Source organism: Mesoplodon bidens (genome assembly GCF_964165515.1).
Source record: "Mesoplodon bidens genome assembly, chromosome: 8".
In the NCBI taxonomy this organism is placed as follows: domain Eukaryota; kingdom Metazoa; phylum Chordata; class Mammalia; order Artiodactyla; family Ziphiidae; genus Mesoplodon; species Mesoplodon bidens.
Genome location: NC_138165.1, coordinates 112018655 through 112041026, shown reverse-complemented (window position 1 = coordinate 112041026; position 22372 = coordinate 112018655). Strand labels below are relative to the sequence as shown.

The 22372-nt window shown below is 52.8% G+C and overlaps 1 protein-coding gene across 3 annotated transcripts in view; it reads left to right on the top strand.

Moving 5' to 3' along the window:
* Nucleotides 1-9471, top strand: part of HDAC4 (histone deacetylase 4) — a 296704-nt gene extending 287233 nt beyond the window's left edge. For all 3 annotated transcript variants that reach the window (XM_081243356.1, XM_081243357.1, XM_081243355.1), the window contains exons 25-27: nt 3609-3693; nt 4711-4852; nt 5274-9471. In XM_081243356.1, coding sequence (XP_081099482.1) covers nt 3609-3693; nt 4711-4852; nt 5274-5313 — 267 coding nt within the window. In that variant the 3' untranslated portion in view covers nt 5314-9471. The remainder of the gene's footprint in view (nt 1-3608; nt 3694-4710; nt 4853-5273) is intronic.
* The last annotated feature ends 12901 nt before the right edge of the window (nt 9472-22372 follow it).

Genomic DNA, 22372 nt, shown 5'->3' with positions numbered 1-22372 from the left:
ATGGGTGGATGGATGGGCAGATGGGCAGATGGACCAATGGACGTTAGGAGTCCCCTCTTTTGCTCTTCTCTGGAAGAGTGAGTGTAGGATCAGAATAATCTGCTCCTTGAATGGGAGGGCTCTCCTGGGCTATGGGTCTCCCTTGGGTGAAAAATTTAAATGGCTGATTTCGTCATTTTTTATCCCTTCTTGAATTAATATTGGAAAGTTACCTTTTACCAGGAATTGTTTCCATATCAGCCACGTTTTCAGAATCATTGGCAGAAGTTACAATTGTTCTCTTACTGTCTTTCATCTCTGCTATTCCTGTAGTTGTGGCGCTTCTCATCCTAGTGTGTTTATTTGTGCCCCCTCTTTAGTATTCTTGATCGGCCCCGCCAGAGCTTTTCAATTTAATTAGTCATTTCAAAGAATCAACTTTCAGCTACAGTATCTTTTTTTTCTTTCAAAATGTATTTCTGCCCCTTTCTGTGTATTTTCTTATCTTCTTTCTCTGGGGCTATTCTGTTCTCGTGCTCATTTCTTCAATTCAGTTCTTAGCTCTCAGTCTTGTTTTCCAATATGTACCTTGAAGGTTATAAATGTCCCACAGCACCATGTTTAGCTGCATCTCACATACTGTGATGTGTGGCATTTTCATTATTTTTTATTTCTATGCATTTCATAATTTCTATTATGATTTCTTCTTTGACCCACGATTGGTGTGTTTATAATGTCCAGCCATAGGGCTCGTGACTCTCTTTTTGTCTTCAGCATCTAACAAATGGCACTGTGCTAAGAAAAGGTGGTCTGGGTGGCAGGTATCCTTTGTGGAGACTTGCTTCATGGTCTAGTACGTGGCCAGTCTGTGTAGACGCTTCCACATCCGTTTGAAGTGACATGTGTCCCCCGTCTGTTTTACAGTGTTCCATTTATTCCCACGAAACCAGCCTTGCTAACTGTGCTGTTCATGTTTTGGTTTTCCCTATTGATTTTTGTCCGCTTGTCTGCTTGATCTAAGAAAGACCTGTCCAAGTCTCCTACTAGGCTGGTCCATTTATCCATCTCGCCTTTTAGTCCTGTCCATTTTCACTTCATACATTTGAAAGCAATTTTACTAAATATATACAAATTTTAGATCATTGTATCCTTTTGATGAGTTGACATTTTTATCATTGTATAGTGACCTTCTTTGTGTCCAGTTATGGTTTTTTTTCCCTAAGTCTGTTGTACCAAACACGTAAGGTGGTGCACCGGCCTCCTCTTTATTGGGTGTGCCTGGTGTGTGGTTTTTAGCCTTCTTCCAATGTTTCAGGTATGTCTTTTGGCAAAGAGCATAAGGCTGGATTCCATTGTCATGTGTCACGTCCTGTCCAACTGTCTGTGTTTTACGTGCAACTGAGGATGATGCCTCTATTAGTCACGGAAAATCCTCGGCCGTCGGCACCGCTCGTTACCCGCCCCCCAGCCTCGTGGGGACATTGACCCCCTTCTGTCCCTTGTCTCTGGGCTGCGTTCAGGCTCGTTTCTTCAGTTGTTGCTTCCAGGTTACCCGTTTTCTCTCCAGCTCATCTCACTGTGTTCCTAATTTCTAGGAAATTATGTTTTCATTTCTAGAAGCTCCATTTGGCTCTCTCGCAAATATTCCGTTTCAGTTTCAGTGATCTCTGGTCCTTTCACCATTCATTAACATCTTATTTTTATTTTTAGCATATTAAACATGCTTACTTTATAGTTTAAAGCTGATCACTTCAATAATTAAAGTCTTGGAGGATCTAAATCTTCATTTTTTAAAAAAAAAATTTTCACTTAGGGATACTTTCAGATTTACAGGAAAGTTGCAGAGCTGCACACGTGTCCCTGCAGACCTCTCAAATAATTCCCTCTGTTACTACGGTCTTACTCAGCATGGGGCGTTTCTCACAACTGAGAAACCAACCCTGGCACATGACCGTTAAGTAAACTCCAGGACGGAGGGAGCTTTCACTCATTTTCCCCTTTTTCTGTTTCAGCGTCCTTCTCCTTAGTCCCCTCTGGGCCATGACAGTTTCTCAATCTTCTGTTATTTTTCATGACTCCAACAGTTTGGGGGCAGGCTGGCCAGCTGTTCTGTAGAATGTCTGATTCTCTCCCTCGTGACTGGACTGGAGCGAGGGGCTGGAGGAGGAAGACCCCGTGGTTGGGCGCCCTTCCCATCCACGTGGTGCCGTCCACGTGGTTCACCTCTGCTGGAGCTGACGTGGGCGCTGAGTTAGGGTGTGCTGGTCAGGCGTCTGCAGCGAGCTTCTGTGTTTCCTCTTCCCACGTGGACTCTTCGATGGACATCACACAGCTCAGCTCGGACAGGAGCGGGCAGGGTGGCAGGTGGCAGGCTCCACCTCGCAGAGACAGGGTGTGCACATAAGTTATTTGGAATCCCTCTTAAGGAAGATGCTTCTCTTCTCGCTGTTTATTTGTTTACTCAGTCACTTATCACGCCAGTATGGACTAGTGGATATTAATTTTACATTCTGAGATAAAATTCAATACCTGTACGTATTTCATTTCCCCTTGGCCCTGCGTGTGTCCCTTTGGCACGCCCGCCGTTTTGTCTTTGAGTGCGTCCTTCCCTTACTCTCTGCGTTCAGGATGCTCCAGGCTCACCCTGCATCTTCCCCGCCCCAGCCCTGGAGCAAGCCATTTCTCCAAGGAGCCTGGTTCCTTGTATTGGAGAGAGGTACTAGAGACCTTGTCTTTTCTTCCTGACCCAAGTTCGTGCTCGCTTACTCGTGTGTTTTGTGATGTTTGTGATTGGGAATCCATGCTTCCTAGAAGTGAACTGGCAGTGCTAACTGGCGGCCTGGCTTGGGGATACCTGCGTCCCTCGAGCACTGGTGGGGCCTGTGGTCCGTGTGCGCCTGCTCTGTCCACTCATCCTTGGCAGGGCGGTGGTCATCACGGCCAGGCATGCACAGCCCAGGACCTGTCCCCCGTTATCTGAGCTCCCTGGGCCTTCCCAGCTTTGTTCCAGAACCCAGCAGGCCTTCCCCAGTTTTGTAGGCTTGTCTGGTTATTTACACTGTTACCGTATTTGTGATCTATTTCACCCCACATTTTGGGCGGTTCTGTTGCTGCTGACGGGCGGGCGCGTGTGTGCCTCTGACACCATCTGCTGCGGGACTTGAGGAAGAACGCGGGGCATACATAGGTTCCCTCGCTGAGATGCTGCTCACTCCCTTCCGCTTACCTTTTTCCCCATTATTGGCAGAAAACCCTGAACGGGGGATATTCAAGCACTATCAGTAAAACCCTTATTTATAGGGGATATGAAACTGATATTTCCAAAAAGTAACAAGCATCCCCCCTGATGTTATGCTGTGGTATCAGCAGTGGAGGCCAAGCTGCCGCACTTCTGCTCACAGAGGAACCCACGAATGTACCTGGTAGCCTCCTAAGAAAAATACCTTAAGGAAAATAAATCTATTTTTGTAAAAAATTTTTTATAATAAATGCCAAAACCACATTTGGCTTTTTAAAGCTGTTTACTCAGCAAGTACACTTTAGAAAGACGCTGACTCTGGACATCCCGTCTTAACACACACGGGGATTATACTGATATTAATTCAGTATGTATGCTTTTTTTCTCCCAGCTTGATCCTCTCCCAGAAAAGGTTTTACAGCAGAGACCCAATGCAAACGCTGTCCGGTCGATGGAGAAGGTCATTGAAATCCACAGTAAGTGGCCTGGTCCGGTGCTCAGCTGGGAGACCCTCCTGGGGGAGAGACCCAAGGGAGGAGGGAGGACTCCGTGGCCCCATCTCCGACCCCTGGGCTTCTGTCTCTCTCACCGCCAGCGGCTTCCCCAGGCCGACTTGACAGGGACTTGCATTCAGCTAGAGTGCAACGAGCTGGCAGAGACTCCCGTTTTGCCCCCGTTCATTTCCCCACAACCTCCTACAGTCAGGTCATCCGCTCTGCTTTAGGGGTGAAAGGACTGAGGCTTAGGGAGTCTGTGAGGCCACTTGCTCTGGGTCCCCAGCTGGCAGGGCTGGGACTTGCGTGTGAGCCTGTGTCCGCGGGTCTGGCCTCTACCCCTGGACCAGAGGATCCCACCCCATAGCTCAGAGACCCTCAGCCCGCAGAGACCCAGCACCGGGTGCAGCCCCCTTCCCGGCCGGCCTGGGGGCCCAGGAGGTGAGCACACAGCCGGGCCTCCTGCCCTGCCCTCATCACACGGCTGCTTGTCCTGGGTCCTCGGGGTGACCCAGTCACTAGACTGTCCGTGTGGGTGGGCGGAAGCCAGGGTTTCCCTGCTGCAACCTTGAGCTCCCGGCCTCGGGGTCATTCCCCGCCGGCCTCCCCGACGCGGGGAGAGGCTGCCTGGACGCCCCGGCCCCCCCAGCACTGCCCGCCCCCCCGTCATCTCGGTGGCTCCAGGTGGGAGTTGGGAAGCGCCCCCCGGCCAGCCACAACACCCCGAGGGAGGGGCCCTCCTGGGAGCCCGTCCCCCATCCCAGACGTGCTGCCTCTGGAGGGCTTGGGTCTGCAGGCCACGCAGAAGCTTTTCCGAAGAGGCCCAGCCTCTGTGAGTTTGTAACCAGGTGATTCCCTGGCTTCTGTCTCTGGAGAGAGTGGTGCTTTAAGGTCGCCAGTGACGGGTTCTGCTTGAGCCCCTCGGCGCAGGAGGCTGCTGGCCGGCCCCACGCACACGGGGTCCCGGCCCCTTAAGCGAGTAACTGCGCCCTCCCACAGGCCAGTACTGGCGCTCCCTGCAAAGGCTCGCCTCCACCGCCGGCTACTCTCTGGTTGAGGCCCAGAAGTGCGAGAATGAAGAGGCCGAGACCGTCACTGCCATGGCCTCGCTGTCCGTGGGCGTGAAGGCCCCCGAGAAGAGGTAAGCGTGGGCACCGCCCGGCCGTGAGCGCTGACGTGGTCTGCGGACCCCCCAGGTCTTTGCTCCTGGGCGCCGTGAGATGCACGTGGTTTCTCCCCATAGGCCCTGCCAAGCTCAGCGGGGCCGGGAGGGCAGGAGGGAGGGCGGGCAGTGTCCCCACCCTAGTCCAGGACCGGGCGGCCTGGCCACTCTCTCCAGAGCGCAAGACCCTCAGAAACACTCGAAGGGCATCTGGAGCCAGAGCACTTACCGTGGCGGGGTAGCTGGGAGTCGGGGGCAGGGCAGCGGGCTGGCAGCTGCCCTGGCGGGCGGGGACCTCCGCCCACCCACCGTCTGCTCTTCTCTCCGCCGCCGCCGTGGACCCGCACCCCCTCCCCCTCCCCCTCCCCTCGCCCTGCCCCTTCCGTGGGCCGCCCCACAGGCCCGACGAGGAGCCCATGGAAGAGGAGCCGCCCCTGTAGGTGCGCCCGAGGCTGCGGTTCTCTTGTTCGTTTGTCTCCGTCTTGAAGCTCCGCCAAGAAACGTTGCCGTCGCCCTGCGTCCTGCCACGGCCTTCTCCGAGCCCGCAGGTGCGGCGGGGCCGGCAGCAGCGGGGGGCCCTCTGCCTGCCAGGACCCGGACAGACGCCGGGACGCGCGGAAACAGGCGCTCTGGGCTCCCCAGGGAAGCCGCAGAGGAAGGAAGCCTGTGGTGGCTCGGGGCAGAGCCGCTGATCTAGCCGACACGAGAAAAAGAAAATGAAAATCAAAGATCTCACGACACAAAGCAAACTTGATTAAAACTGGTGCTTACGGTTTGGTGATTCCCCACAATTCCACAGTCTCCGTGTAAACCACTCAACTCATCCTGTAGCTTATTTCTTTTTAAGAGAAAGTCGCCATGGCTCTGGCCGGCCTCCGAACAGCGCGGTGCACAGTGGGGTGGGGCACAGAGTGGGCGAGCGTTTAAGGAGAAAAACTGGACGGAACAGAAACGTGAGCCCGCGGGAGCTGGCTTTGGTTTCTCAAAGCCGGTGGGAGATGCGCGTTTGTGCCTTTCTTTTTATTGCTCTGATGGATTTTTGTGGCTGGGTTTTCTGAAGTCTGAGGAACAATGCCTTAAGAAAAAATAAACAGCAGGAGTCGGTGGGACAGTTCCCTGTGGCCGGTGGGACCAGAGGCCGGTGCGTGCTGGCTGGGCCCTCCGCGAGCAGCCCGGCCATGGCCAGCAGCTCCGGAGGGCTGAGGTCCTGCCACCCTGTTTCACTTTATTGCTGTTGAAAAATGGAGGTAGTTCCAAAAACGTGGCAAATACTGTTGGGGGTTTTGAAGTCCAACAAATTTTAAATGAATCCAAAGTGTTCTTTTCTCGTACATCATATAACAATTGAGCATCTCCATTTGGTTGTGAAGCATGTCCTAGGCACACTTTCAGTGTTACGATCGGAATGCTTTTTATTAAAAGCAAGTAGCATGAAGTATTGCTTAAATTTTAGGTATAAATAAATATATATATGTATAATATATATTCCAATGTATTCCAAGCTAAGAAACTTGATTCTTATGAAATCTTGATAAAATATTTATAATGCATTTATAGAAAAAGTATATATATATAATAAATGCAAATTGTAAAGGTCCCTGGCGAATGAACGACTTGTGAATTAGCTATCAAGGTGCTTATGGAAAGGGATCTAGTTTGAAGCTCATGTATTTCTGAACTCCAGATTGGAGAGCTTTCAATCACACATTCGCCACGGGGCAACTACCCTGCAAGATTGTACTTTCATTTTAATTATTTTCTGACCCAGCCCCTTCCCACTCCAAGCCTCCATGCACATGTGTACCTAATGAGTTTTTATAGCAAAGAATATAAATTTGCTGTTGATTTTGTATGAATTTTTCACAAAAAGATCCTGAATAAGCATTGCTTTGTGAATTTTACATTTTTTCTCACCATTTAGCAGTTTTCTGAATGGTAATAACACCTAAATTTCTTCCTTTCTGAATTTTTGCTTGTACATTTTTTTATCTTTGGAAGGTGTTTTCTTTCTTTATTATTTTCATTCTCTTTATTTTTGTACAGTGAGCACAGAGTTTATTTTCAGAGTGAGCACCAAATGTGCAGCAGGGTCTGAGGTCTGCTCCCCTGGTCCCGTCCCTCGGCTGGACATAGAGCGCGGGGCCTTTCTTGCCGTCTGCGCATTGTGGGCTTCGGGTGGGGATCATCGCAGCGCTGAGTTAGGGGGGGCTTGCCAGACAGCATGGGCCGTCAGCATTCACAAAGCTCGTGTTTAAACTTCTCTGACCACATGGTCAGGATAGAATTTTCACTTCACTTTTCCAAAGACCTTGTAAGCATGTCAGCAACGTGTGGGGCTGGGGGGGGCCCCGGCACCCATTCTGCATTCTTCTGCTGCAGCCACATGGTAGGGCCCCGGCCGGGAGGCCTGGGTCTTGGAGCCTGTGGCTGCAGGGAGCCTGGGCCCGCAGGGATGGCAGACTCCTGACGGGGACAGCCAGCCTTTGCTCTTTTTCTCTTTGACAGTAACTGAAAGTCCCTTTTTACTGGTAACTTATTTTCCAGCACCTGAAGCCACCAAGTGTCATTCCAAAGTGTACGTCAGGTTCTGACTTGAGGGAGTGCAGAACAGCTTGCCCACAGCCGGCAACCCCCGGCCAAGTCTCAAGTTTGGCAACGTTTACAGGGTAGCTTCTGAAAGAGACTCTGACACAACCAGACTTGGACCAAGAGAATCCAGATTCTTGGACTGGCTTGGTCACCGGGCTGCTGTTGGTCACACTTGGGACAGTGGTTGAGAGCAGGACAGGAAGGCCTTGGGACACATCTGATGTTCTCTCCCCTCCTGGCCTTTTGCCCTGAGGCCCAAGTTGGCAGGGGGAGCTGGAGTGTGTGGGCAGCTGGATCCACCCAGCGGCCACAGTGGTGGCAGGGCCCAGCCGGCCGGCTTTTCTGGGCTTCTCGGCCCCCTTTTACTGTGGGGACCCCCCCCCAGCTGCCTGCCCACTTCCCGCCAGCCGTGGCTCCTGGGGAGGAACACATCATCTGGCATTCTTTACAGGTGATGGGTAACACGGACCCTGGTGGCCAAGTTATCTTTGGGGGGATTTACTTCTAATCTCATTCAACAGAGACCTCCTCTGCAGAAGGCCCGGTAGGGGGAGCGTTGCCATTTGTCAGCTCACTCCAGCTTCACAGGCGTGCTTAAAGCAGTACCGTGTAGCCTTTTCTTTTCTTTAAAGACACAGCCCTTCTCGACGGCCAGCCGTCTAGGGCAGATGGCGGAGGGCCCACCTGGAGTGCCCGCAGGCCCACCGCCTCAGGGAGGGCCCCTCACACCTTCCCTCTGTGGTCCCTGGACCTCTGGCCTTTTTGTTCCTTTGCAGAGGCCTTGGGGGCACTGGCCGGGGGTCAGCAAGTGAGCACTTTATATCCCTTTGCGGGAAACCCCGTGATGCCCCGGGACTCGTGGTGTCACCCTGCCTTTGGGCCTTCCAGCTGCGCCACGTGGCGCCCAAGCCCCACCAGCAGGCGGCCGTCCCTGGGCTGCGCCCGAGCCCCTGGGACTGGCCGCCCCTCCGGTTCTGAAGGGCCACTTTGTCAAAGTGTTTGGGTTTTTCTTTACTTCTTTTCAAAGTTTGTTTCCAGAGGAAGGACCGTTTTGTACTGGTCTGATTTTTGCAGCACTAGCAATGGAATTCCTTGTTTTTAATTTTCGATCAGAACATTCCTTCTCTCCTGGTCACAGCCATGCGTTCATTCCATTCTTCTTTTTGTAGACTTTTGGGCCCACGTGTTTTATGGGTATTGATACATATATAAATATATATATATAAATACATATGAATATATTTTTTTAAGTTTCCTACACCGAGGTTGCATGGGCTGTTACGAGCGGCATGTCTTTATATTGTATACGGATTTTGCACGCCAAACGCGGCAGCTTGGGGAAGAAGAGAAATGCCTTTTTGTTCCCCTCCCATGACATTTGCAGACACAAAAGATGGGAATTTTTCTGTAAAACGAAACAAAACCTTGAAGGAGAGTGAGGGAGGGGGGAACGTTTGCATCTTATTGAACTTATTCTTAAGAAATTGTACTTTTTAATGTAAGAAAAATAAAAAGGACTACTTAAACATTTGTCATATTAAGAAAAAAGTTTATCTAGCACTTGTGACATACCAATAATAGAGTTTATTGTATTTATGTGGAAACAGTGTTTTAGGGAAACTACGCAGAATTCAAAGTGAACTGCCTGTCTCCCTCGGGTTGATTTAGAGGGATTTGTTCTGTTTGGTTTCTTCCCTTCTCTCCTTGCTCAGGGCAAGGCGAGTGCCGCCCCCCGCCCCCAGCCCTGGTGGCCGTCGGTTCTGCTGGGGAACCCGAGGCCCCAGCGGCCGTTTCCGCACAGCTGTGCCGACTTTTCCTGACTTTTAGATCACGTATGGCTAAGATTTCACTTTAAACTCAGCAGTCATGAACTGTGCTGCACTGTGGTTTAAAATCATACTTTGCATCGAGAGGAAACCGTTGCTTCCTTGTAATGACGCAGAGCTTTCCCAGCTCAGCTCACTCTGTCTTTGACATGATTAAAAGCCTCCTATTGAAGGAAAAAGAAAGCAGACAGTTTCTGTTCGTTTTTGTTGCTGTTGTTGTTTTGGTGTGTGTTTGCTCCACAGTGGAGGCACTATTTTCCAATTTACGAGAGTGACAAGCATGTCACCATATGTCTACAGGAGGGGGTTGGCCCTATTCACCCAAGAGCTCCTCACGGTGTCATGGAAAACGCCATGGTGACGACTTCCTGTCCCACCCGACGCCTGTTCGCACTAATGCAGGCGCCGTGCTGGTAGCAGAGACCCGTCTCATCTGTAACTTAACCAGTTCTCTGATTGTCTGGACCTCCCAGTGGTTCTTTCCTTTGCTCAGTGGAGTTGGAGATTTTGTTCTTGGTTTTCTCATTCTTGTTTCCTTCTCTGTGGGTGGATTTTCACCGACTGAGGTGTCCTCCCCTGACGGCCGACTCCACTTCACCCGGAGTCCAGTGTTTGTACCTCATCATATGACTTGTCACTCTTGTGGTGTAAATAAAGAGCATTAATTGCCCTCCCACCTGTGGTTTCTGCCGTGTGCTCTCATCCTCGCTGGCTCTGTGCCGGGGACCCCGGCGCGGGGGGGGGGGTCCTGGGACCCAGCCCATCTGCAGCCCTATCACCCTCTACCCGTACAGACGGCCTACAGGAGTGTCTTCACTTAAATGTCCAATAATTCAAGTCCTTGCACTATTTTCTCCCCAAAATCCTGGTCTGAAAATGACCTCGTAGGTGAACGAGGCCGAAGGGAAGGGACCAGAGGCCCGGCCTCCCCACAGCCGGGCACTCTCTCCCTGAGGCCGTGAATCTGCAAACACAGCCCCCAGCAACACTGCCCCCCCCAGATGACCACCATACTTCCCCGGTGGTCACACCCCTTCCCAGGCCCCCACATCCAGTGACTAATAATGGGGGTGGGGGGTGGGGGTGGGGGGGTCAAGGGTCCAGCCCCCCTTGGCCCAACTCAGGGCCCCTCTAGCTACTCCTGGTGGGGTCAGCCTGCCCCCCAGCTGGACTCTCCTTCTGTCAAGTCCTGTTCCCTTCCTGTCCTTTCTCAGCTGTTGACCCCAAGGACACGCCTTAAAAAACAGTGCTCACCAGACTCCACCCAATGTCTGCTTTCTGGGAACCCAGCCTGCAATACCCAGGGGCCTCTGACCCCCTTGCCTGAGCCCCAGGGTGAGGCCTGTGGAGCACAGCCGCCTCCAGACACAAGCAGAGCTGCCCCAGGCAAGAAACTAGGAGTTGGAGTCACTGAGTTGGGGGTATTTGTTAGGCAGTATCATTGCAGCAATAGCTGACTGATGCAGGCAATGTGAAGAGACAGGAAGCTCCAATGTAACTTTAGCCTTTTCACGCTCAAGTTGATTTTTATGAGGATATATTTATTAATTTACCCAAAATGAGAGGATCTTATTCTAACAGAAATTCTCTTCTTTAAAACAGACGCAAATGAAAAAAAACCTTGAAAAAGTGTTTCCAGCTCTAGGGCAAGGACATTCCTGAGGGCAGCTTTTCTTCAGTTTTATCACACTGTAGGTTTTTTGTGACATATCTTTTGGATCATTTTATCTGAAAATTATTTTTTAATGTGTGTTATAAAGCACTGATATTTTTTGCCTTTTGAAAGTATTAAATACCTCAACCACATTGAGGAGAGAAAACAACACACGTCACATGTGGCACATGGTCACATTTTGCCGTAAACATCACAAATAGACATGGAGGATGCAGGTCAGCCCAGTATGCTCTTCCCTTCCCTTCCCTTCCTTCCCCAGAGTAAACACTGCCCTGAAACTGGTGTGTGGACATCTTGTCCATGTTTTTGCATCTTTGCTGCATAATTTTATCTCCATAAAAGTAGAAGTTAGTGCATATGGTGCAAGTATTTACTGTAAATGCCTTTTTCATCCCATAGTGTGTTATTGGGACTCAGCTCCTCTGTGCACACACCTCTAGGGCATTCATGACAAGGGCCATGTGCTATTTTGTTACATGACTGTCCCCCACATCCACAACCCAGCCCTCTTGACATGATAGGCATGTAAGCTGTCGCTGGCTTTTCTCCTCCACAAATTACACTGCACTGGGTATCAATGCGGTCTCTCTCTCCAGGAGGAGTTGCTGGCCCTGCATGGTATCAACTCTGTTAAATCAGAACAGTCACTCCCCAAAGCGGTTTACCAATTTTCACTCCCACCAGCATGGATTGGATCAGAAGTTTGGCCAAACAGAGAGCAGCAGGAAGAAGAGCACTGAGACCCTATGTGTCCCCCACCTATTCATTCACTACAAACACTCCCACATCCGGGTTGGCTGCACCTCTCCCCCCAAACAGGGTGACTTGGAAGCAAATCCCAACAGCACATCACCCACCTGTATATATTTCAGTAGACATCCCTCGAAGATAAGGACTGTTTTCTTAAACAGGACACAATACCACATCATGCTTTAAAACTGGACCGTTCCTTAATGTCATCAGATATCCAGCCAAAGTTGAAGCTTCTCCAACTGTCTCATTTTTTGTTTTGTTTCCTTGCTTGTTTTTTACGGTTGGTTACAATGCTTACAGGAAAAAAGTAAGCCCTGAAAGGTTACAGTTACAAAATGAAAAAGTTTCCCATTCAGTACCTCACTCATACTAAATATTTTAAGCAAGGTTTAAAGGGTAATATTATATGGCTTAAATACATAAGACTTGAAGTTTAATTTTAAAATGCACTTAATATTCCTGTTTAAAATACACCCTTTGATGGGTTAAACTACGTCGGTTTGAATTTAAAAGTAACATTTTATTTCTCTGCCAGTAGTGCAAGCTCCAATTAGGAAAACGGGGATGAAACTGCATTTTGATTCATGCAAGTATTGGGATTCGTGCACAAAAACTAAAATGGGTGCAAAGTTCCCAATTTCTTAGGCCAATTAAAACCCCTTTATCTGATATTTGAGTGTATAAAAAAACTGGAGTTTGCAACTAAATCGTTTTCTAATCTAAATACTCAGCATCTTTTAAATCTGATTCTCATGAAACACAGCTAATATTTCAAATTAAAAAGACCGAGAAAGTTGGCCCACTTAAACCTTTTGGGTGCACTTTTAGGGTGTTGTATTTCCTGACTCATCCTTAATATCAACAAGAATTCAGTCACCCTCTTAAATCAGAGAGTCGGGACTTCAGGCTAATGAAGTTTTTGGGGTTTTTTTAAATTTATTTTTTTATACAGCAGGTTTTTATTAGTCATCCATTTTATACATATTAGTGTATACATGTCAATCCCAATCTCCCAATTCATCCCACCACTACCCCCGACCACGGCCACTTTCCCTTGGTGTCCATACGTTTGTTTTCTACATCTGTGTCTCTGTTTATGCCCTGCAAACCAGTTCATCTGTACCATTTTTCTAGGTTCCACATATATGTGTTAATATACGATATTTGTTTTCGTCTTTCTGACTTACTTCACTCTGTATGACAGTCTATGGATCCATCCACGTCTCTACAAATGACCCAATTAATAAAGGCCACTTGGAGATTAAACAAAGGCGAGTAACCAACAGTCGAATACATGACAAAGTGATACATGATGACACAGCTAATCTCTGCATGGGTGGATCCCTGGGGATCTACCACATCCCCCAGTAACTTGCAGAGCCTGAGGCAAGAGTCCAAATGGAGACTCACATGTGTGAGTTGAGGTTATAAATCAAGTTCCAAAGGTATTCAAGAAAAATATCTTCTCTCCCCCAACCCCCTTCTTGACAAGTAAACTTCCTGCAAGACCTGGGAGGCCAGGTTAGAGGTGGCCTTTTTAGACCCCCAGAAGCCCCGCTGCCCACATCGCCCTGCAAGGTAGGCTGGGAAGTGCAGTCTTCACTGCAGGTGAACCTGGAAAGGCGAGCTCTGTTTTTACAGGAGGGAGAAGGGGTGTTGAGAGACACTGCACCTCTGCCACGGAGCCCAGGCCAGTCTCCATAAACCTCACCAGGACCACCGTACCCTCGACCTTGTGGCACTGGGGGCCTTTCTACAAGATCAATATCTACCTGAAAGACCTCTGTGTCGGTGGAAAGGTACAAGGTCAGGTGTGGGGCTGCTGGGGGCTGTGTGGGCAGAGCCCACCGAGGACAACAGGAGGGCGGCTGTCACCACCGTGCCCTAACAAATCGGAGGCGCTCACCCTTCCTGGAATCACTCCAGTGTGTTCCATCCCCAGAAGAGGACGTGGCACCCAATACTGATGGGCAGAGAGGTACTCAGACCCTAAAGGAAGCCACCAGGTGATGCCAGGCCAAGAGCTAGGGCTGTGGGCTCCTGCCGGCCAGTGACTGGGACTCGAGGACGAGACGGAGCAGGACGGAAAGCCTCCTAGGAATTTGCTCACATGGAGCAGTGATGCTGATGGATGCTGCTTAGACCAACTCACCACAGAAACACAAAGGGCGTTTCAAAGAGCTGTTAGACGAGGGCTCTCCAGGGTTATCACCAATGAAGAAAAATCATCCAGAGGATGAGAATTGTTGATTCTCACACAGTTTCAGGGTGATATGCTGACAAAGAGGCAACAAAAAAGGGATCTACACCCCTGTCTTTGTTTTGACCCCCGCTGGGCTGGTGGGGAGGAGAAGCCGCCAGCCTGGGAGGGTGAAGTGAGTGAGGGGCAGTGGCCAGGCATGTGGTTAGAGACAAGGAGAGGCTTAGAGAGGAACCATGGATGGTCACTGTATTTTCTGTCTACTCTCACTCTGGGTCTCATCGTGAAAGTGGGTTAGCCAGAGCCAAGTCTGGTGAGAAGGAGGTTCCCACAGTACTAGGAGGCTTGTTCTGACGGTTCCAAGAACTGCTGGCTGCAGCCGTGCAAAGACATTTGCAGTGGGAAATGCTCCAGGGAAGCAGCCATCGCGAGGCTTGAAGCTCGAGCTCTCACGAACTCATCGCATCTCAGCTTCACTCAAAGGAGGAATGTGGCTGACCGCACAGTTCTGCCAAGTGAAATGCATTATTTCCATGGAAAACGTGGTGGCTGGGTATCTCCAGAGCACAGGGCGGAGCTTGGCTCTGTGACGTCCTGAGCGCCGAGCCAACGGGCGTGACCTGAGTTGTCACCATCGCCCCCGAGGCTGGCCCACTTCACACGAACATCCACCCAGATGGCGTCATGACAAAGTCTGAAATCCAAATTTAAGGAGTTAGGAGGTTAAGGTGTAAGTTATTCTAACAGCACCCTTCGGAGTCCCTGAGCCTGGAGATGATGGGTCCCACCCTACATGGGACCCTTGGTGGTGGTCCCGCCTCACCAAGCGCTCATGGATCAGGGCCTGCGTTGACTTAACCCCCCGAGAACCGTTGGGTGGGTCGTGTGGTTACACCCATTTACACTCGAGGAAACTGAGGCTCAGAAAGTTCAAATACTTTGCCCAAGTTTGCACATCCACGAGAGGATGGACACAGGACGGTCCTCAGGCTGAACCTCTCGTGTGAATCCCCATTTTCTGCTCCCCAGACCACACTCTGACGCACAGGCCACAGCTGACTTTGGAGCAGAATGGACGCCACGGGGACCGTTGACTGCAGCGTCTGGACCAGGGCTTGTTCACTTGTCGCGAGGATGTCTGGGGCCAGTCGTTCTCCGTGGGAGTGCCCTGCACGGGAGGCACCGTGGGGTGTAGGGCGGGTCCCGGCCTCCACCCCCAGACGTCTCCAAACTCCTCCGTGCACTCTCTGCCCAACCCAGTGGGAAAGGGTGGGGCCCTGGGCTTCTCCCCTCCCCCACCCAGCCATCCTCACTGAGATCGGATCAGGGACAGAATCCCCAGAGACAGAGCGCCCTGGGTCCAGCCTCCCAGCTCCGCTCAGAACCAGAAACTCCACAGCTCCAGCCTCTGCACGGAGCCTCCAAGGACGGACCTCACCACCTCCAGGTGCCCCGTTTCCCTGCTGGACAAGCCCAGCCAGGAGAAGGCCCTTCCTCCCCGTGGGCCCCGGGGGCTCAGGTCATCCACCCAAGAGGCCCCACGTGTGGAGCCCGTGCCAGGCGCCCAGGTGTTCTTGTGCAGACCAGGTGTAGGCAAAGCCCACCATCCCTCCCAGGAGGACATCCCTCTAGGCCTCCCCCTTCCCGGCTAAGCTTCCCAGAGCTCTTGCCTGGAAAGGGGATCAGGCAGAGATGGCCTTAAACGGGGTGTGACCTTTGACCTCACAGGACCTCAGTTTCCTCTGTAAAAGGAGCAGGTGTGCAGGTGACCCCTCAAGTCCTCTGCTGTCTGCACAGTCAAGGGGCGGCTCCTGACGTGTGAGGAGAAACTGGCTTGTTTCTGATTTTCAGTTGTCGCTCTGAGAGCGACAACTGTGCCCACACCTGTCATTACTGCTGCACGGTACTTTCCTAACAGCACAACTGCTGATGCGACTTCACATCAAGATTTCAGCGAACACTGGAGGCAGGTACTGGAGAGGTAGAGGGTTGGGGTTCAGAGGGCCTGAGAGGAGGAGATGAAAGTGTCCCCTGGCAGGGAGGGGGTGGGCCTGGGGGCTGCGGGCTGCCCGGGCATGGAGGGGTCAGCTCTGACTTGCAGGCCTGCCCCCCAGCACTGATGGGGAGGGTAGGAGTCACACCTCTCCCTCTTTCCTCCTCCGTCTGCCCTCCTGCCACCTCCTGCTGTAACCCCGACCCTCCTGCCCCACTCCCATCCCTCCCCCTCCCCCTCCACTCCTGTGAGTCCCCCTAGAAGAAGGGCTGCAGTGACAATGTAGAGGCTGGGACCCCCTAAATAAACCAAGACCCTGACAGAAAGATGCCAGCCCCACCTGCCTTCATGTGGGGACTCAGTAAGTTCAAGTGGCCTGGGGTGGAGCTGGGGTTACAAGTCCCTGCGCAGTTCACAGCCAGGAACAGCAGTCAAAACTTGGAGAAGGCAGCGGAATGAATAAAGAAGATGTGGTACATAGATACAATGGAATACTACTCAGCCATAAAAAAGAATGAACTAGTGCCATGTGCAGCAACATGGATGGACCTAGAGATTGTCATACTGAGAGGTCAGTCAGACAGAGAAGGACAAATATCGTATGATATCACTTATATGTGGAATCTAAAAAAATGGTACAAATGAACTTATTTACAAAACAGAAATAGAGTCACAGATGTAGAAAACAAACTTATGGATATCGGGGGGGGAAGGGGAGGGGAGGGATAAAGTGGGAGATTGGGATTGACATACACACACGACTATATATAAAATGGATAATTAATAAGGACCTACTGTATAGCACAGGGAACTCTACTCAGTACCCCGTAATGACCTATATGGAAAAAGAATCTAAAAAAGTGGATATATGTGCATGTATAATTAAGTCACTTTGCTATGCAGCAGAAACTAACACACATTGTAAATCAAGTACACTCCAATAGAAATTAAAAAAAAAAACTTGGAGAGGGCTTCCCTGATGGCGCAGTGGTTGAGAGTCCGCCTGCCGATGCAGGGGACAGGGGTTTGTGCCCCGGTCCAGGAAGATCCCACATGCCACGGAGCGGCTGGGCCCGTGAGCCATGGCTGCTAAGCCTGTGCTCCGCAACGGGAGAGGCCACAGCGGTGAGAGGCCCGCGTACCGCAAAAAAAAAAAAAAAAAAAAAAAAAAAAAAAAACTTGGAGAAAGGCAAGTAGGAGGCAAGACCTGCCAAGGTCCAGGAACATGTTATAAGATGTGTGAACTCAGGCCCATCCTGCGGTAGAAACGCAAACTATTTCTTATGAATTCAAAATAAAAAGATTAGCAAATGTAGTGAATGCACTGTATTGGAGTTACTACTTATGCTGTCCAGAGAAAGACCACTTTTCTATTGTGTATCAGTATATCGAAATAGGGCTTCCATGGTGCACAGTGGTTAAGAATCTGCCTGCCAATGCAGGGGACATGGGTTCGAACCCTGGTCTGGGAAGATCCCACATGTCGCGGAGCAACTAAGCCCGTGTGCCACAACTACTGAGCCTGCGCTCTAGAGCCCGCGAGCCGCAGCTACTGAGTCCACGAGCCACAACTACTGAAGCCCAGGCGGCTAGAGCCCGTGCTCCGCAACAAGAGAAGCCACCGCAATGAGAAGCGTGCACACCACAATGAAGAGTAGCCCCTGCTCGCCCCAACTAGAGAAAGGCCACATGCAGCAACGAAGACCCAACACAGCCAAAAGTAAATAAGTAAATGTATTTTAAAAATAATGATAGAAACAAATCAAATCTACCACATGGAGCTGTAAACCTGTTTTGAAAGAAGGTTCAAGTGTGTATCTTCATCTCTGCGGTGATGGCGGGACTGAACGTGTTTGAAAGTCACTGAGTGTGCTCGCCGGAAGCAGGGCTGGGGGCGTAAGCCAGAGCGTGGGATTCTCGGGGCAAGGGCCATCTGCACGGTGACCCCGCCACGTGCAGGGGACCAGGTGGGTGAGAGGGTCAAGGGAGATCAGCCAGGAGTGTGGTCGTCCCCATTATACTCTCCTCTCGTGTCTCTTTGAATTTTTCCATAATGAAAAGAAGTGACGGAAATGCGAAATCACAAAGGAAGAGCGTTGGTGAATGCGGCTAAAGAAAATGCAAGCCCTTCCAGTCCAACGACACCCAACTGACCAAGCAAACCAGGAAGCCAAGACAACAAAGCTTCAATGTTTACCACCTATGCGAACTCACACAAATTTCCTTTTAAAAATCATGAACAGACGAGTCCCAGAAGATGAGACACAATTGTTCAACAACCACACAGAAAACTAGGAAGCCTTGTGAGTAACCGAAAAACCCACTGAGACAGAAGCGCTACTGGGGGGAGGTGGGTGAGAGTGGGCTGTGTGTGTCCATTCAAAGGAGGGTGTGTGGACCTGGGCCGCTCACAGGTCGCTGTTGGAGGAAGCTCACGGCTACAGACAGATGGGAGAATATTTACTCAGAACCTTGCCTGGACCTGGTAATTTCGCCCTGGGAATCGGTCCCAGGGACATAAATCTAATTACAGAAAATGTTTTCTGTATGGAGATGCTCATTTCAGCATTATTTAGTGAAAAGCTGGAAACACCTGGAAATATCTAACAGTTAGGAGCCGGTTGGTGCCTAGGTGCTGGGCATGTGGGCGGCGTCCGCCGGGGCTGGGCTGACCGTCACTGCCGGCCACCGCGAGGAGCGCGCCTTTTGGGGCTGGAGAGTGGAAAAAGCATTGTATTCGGTATAAACCTAATGAAGAAAGCTAAGCTGTGCCTTTGAACTTGGCATCCAAAGAGGACGGGGAAGGGGTCATCTCCAACAGTGTGCTGAGGATCGTTCTTTTTCCCTTTGGGGATAGAAAGGAGTACACAGTGCTCTGAATTCACCTCATTTACATTAATGAAGGTTGATTTGAAAGCCATCTTTCCCAGCTTCTGTCCCACAGAGCAGTTTCCTCAAGGAATGAGACAGCTGTTCGGAGAAAAACGTAAAAGGCAGGGAAAGTATTTTTTAGCACGTTCCGCTGAGCTCCGGCCCAAGCCCAGAAGGGCATCCCCGACCCACCCTCCTGTGTGCAGAAGGCCCCTGGAGGGGCCCACCCTGGGGCGCACCCCCACAGAGAAGCCAGCTGTCGGGGAGCAGCAGGACGCCCAGCCGCAAGGTCCAGGGAGGGGCAGCCTGACCGTCGCGCAGAGACCGCCGTAAGGACCACCTTCAATGAGGTATAAAAGCTCTGAGCACAGACCGGCCATAAGAGGCTGTCACCAAAGTTGTTACTGTCCCACAGTATTTTCTCTGTCCTGCAGCATCGTTTTTTTTCACAAGCTGCTCAACATGTTTAAAGGGGTTAAACTCAGTTCTTGGAGGGGAGGTGACATGGGTGCCGCCCGGACGCCCGCGGGGCGGAAGGACCGTGTCCCCATGCCCTGCAGCAGCCCGCAGCCCGCACCAGGGGCCGTTCATGGGGGACCATGGAAGGCAGCCCCTCGCCCAGTGGCCGGCAGGCTGGAGGGCCGTCCAGCCGCAGAGCTGGAGGGCGGCTGACGCCTTTGTTGAGGCCTCGTCGCAGCTCGGGGTCCCCCTCTGCCCGGCCCTGCCCCTTACCTCCCTCCCTCTGCGCAGGCACCCACACCTCCCAATACATCCAGCCTCGCCCGTCTGCTTCCTGGGGAACCCACGTTGCCACTGCCACGTGGTGTGGTACCAACTGGGGGATGCATTTTAGGAAGGTGAAAATAAGGCAAATGCACATCTTAGAACAGGAGCAGAAAGATGCTTTGCTCCCGGTCAAGCCTCTCAGGTAGGAAGGACAGAACCGCCCGCGCAGGGGCGGGTGAGGAGGGCGCGTGGAACCGAGAACGGGCAGCCCCGGCGTCCGTGCACGCACGCAGGTGAGCTGAGCCCGGGGGAGGCGGCACGCACCTCTGCTCGCCCTCCTGCTTCTCCATCGAGTGGCACCCCGCTTGCTGTCAGCTGCCTGGGCCGAAGGGCCTCCCGAGTCCCGTCCAAGTGCCCACATGGCCCCGAAGAATGAGGATTCTGCCCGGGGCCCGGTTGGCTGTCCCTGAGCACAGAACAAGCTTTCACACACAAGCCCCACTAAAATCTCAGGCACCAGCTTGCCCTGACCATCAGCCCGGGACCTTGCTCCCTCTTGCGGGAAGGCCTCCGGGAAGGCACCACACAAGCCCTGCCTCCTGGCCCCTGCTGCGCCCTCCGCCAGGAATGGCCGCCCCCTCCCCCGCCTTCCCATGAACCCTCTTCTCCCCCTGAACCCCAGTTTAAGTGGAGCTTCCTCTGCAAAGCCTTCCCTTCCCCCTCCCCCAATACTCTCCGGAGACACAGAGGTGGCCGCGAGGGCGGGGCTGTTCACCAGCCTCAGGGTGGCGTTTCTTCCTCTGTCGGGACAGTGACCCCTGGCCGAGTCCTGCCCTCGGATTTCCCCTGGAGACCTTGCACCAGACCCTCTGGGGAGCGGACTGGACGCTCAGGTTCTTGGCGCGACAGCCCCAGCAGGCTGGGCTCTGCTTCCCCCGGGCCTGAGGCTGATGAGCCCTAAGATTCCACACAAGTCGTGAGCATCCTTCAGCCCTCCCTGGACTGAGCTGGGTGGGGCTGGGACACTGCCCGGCACTTGCCAGGGGACACTCATTCCTGGCGGCCAGCCCCTTCTGACCTTGAGACAGGCAGCAGTGGGGTGAGTGGTGGTCCCTCAAAGACATGCCCACCTCCTAATTCCTGGTACCAGTGATCTCAAGACGAGATCATCCCAGATCGTTCAGGTGGCGCTAAACCCAGTGACAGGTGCACAGAGACAGAGGAGAAGCCACGTGGGGACAGAGGCAGAGATTGGGGTGATGCGGCCGCAAGCCGAGGGATGCTCGGAGCCCAGACGCTGAAGGGGCGGGAAGGATGCTCCCCAGAGCCTTAGAGGGAGTGTGGCCCTGCCGGCACCTCGATTTCCGGCTTCTGCTTTACAAACTGTGAGGGAATAAATTTCCGTTGTTTTAAGCCCCCAGTTTTCTGGTAGTTTGTTACCACAGCGCCGGGAGACTCAGGCAGAGACTTCGTGGGAGAGCCGGGGGCACTGGCACAGCTGGGTTAGCGTCTGAGCGGGTCCATTATATCAGGGCTCTTGATCTGGAGTCCCCCCGGGGAGTCTGGGGGCTTCGGAGCTCTGGGACCCCCTTGACATTTTGTGCAGTGTTCTCTGGGGGGAGGGCAGGGGGCTTTCAGCAGCCCCCCCCCCACATCTCAGGACGATTCTAAGCCTCTGTCCCCCTCCTTGGAGGCCCCACAGGAAGGGTGATGGCCGTCCTCCACCCCCCGAGGGGCACCTGGGTACAGGGCTGGGCCCTGGGTCTATGTCCCCAGGTCCAAGCAGAATGCGACAGGTGGGAGGGGTTCACAGAGTATGTGGGGCACAGAAGACAAGTGTCACCTCCCCACCCGGCCTGGGACTCTCTGCCCCGCATCGTCCTGCATGGTCAGCACAGGCACCCGGCTGCGGCCTGCGGGGCCTGCTGGACTGGACTGATGGTGGGAACAGGTGGGTGCTGCCCTGCGCCTTGGAGCTCCAAGCCCCGGGGCGGGGCGGGGTGTCAGATAACCTCCCCTGGACGAGGGCCGGGCCTGTGTGACACGAAGGGGAAACCAGAGATGAGCCAGAGCAGGGTGGCCGGACGAGACACCACCGGGAGGCAGGTGGGGGGCCGCCCCTGGACCCCCCGCCCCGTCCTCGGGGATGAGTGTGCCTCAGCCCCTGCTGTGGGTCGGACAGGGAAACCAGGCAGAGATCCAGGACCCGGGATGCTGCCGGGTCGCCAGCGATGCACGTGTCTGCGTCGCCAGGAGAGGAACGGGCATGCTGACCCCCGCAAGGCCCTGTGCGAGTCCTGCAAACACCGGTGCACGGGGAGAGAAGGCCTTCCTGGGGGGCAACGCGATGTCGTCGACTGTTGGACCCCTTCCGGACTGCGTGGCACGGGGGCCTACAAGACACCCCCGGGCCCGTCTCGTGCTTGCGGGACGGGAGCCCCCTCTCCGCTGCTTCCCCCGGACGCCACAGCCCCTCCCTGGGTCGGGCTCTGCTGACCTCCAGCTCCCACCGGACCCTCACCCTCCCCCACCCCCGAACGCGTGGCTGCGGGAGCAGGGCAGCCCTGGGGCCTTGGGGACGCGCGGAGATTAAGGTCGACCCCAGACAGGTTTTCGTAATTAAATGTGTCCAGTCCCTTTGACCAAGTGTGAAAGACACTTTCGCAGGCTGTTAACTTAATCTGATGGATGTGCAGAAGTCCCTGCCAGGAGCCGGAGGGCGGGGCTGTTTTCTCAAGACTTCTCTCCCCCCAGGGGCTGGGGGCCGTGGGGCTACAGGGCAGCAACAGGGGAGGCTTTCTGAAGTTTGGGGAGGCGTCACCACCAAAGGGCACCGCAAAGGTGAGGAGGCTGCGGTGCTGGGGAC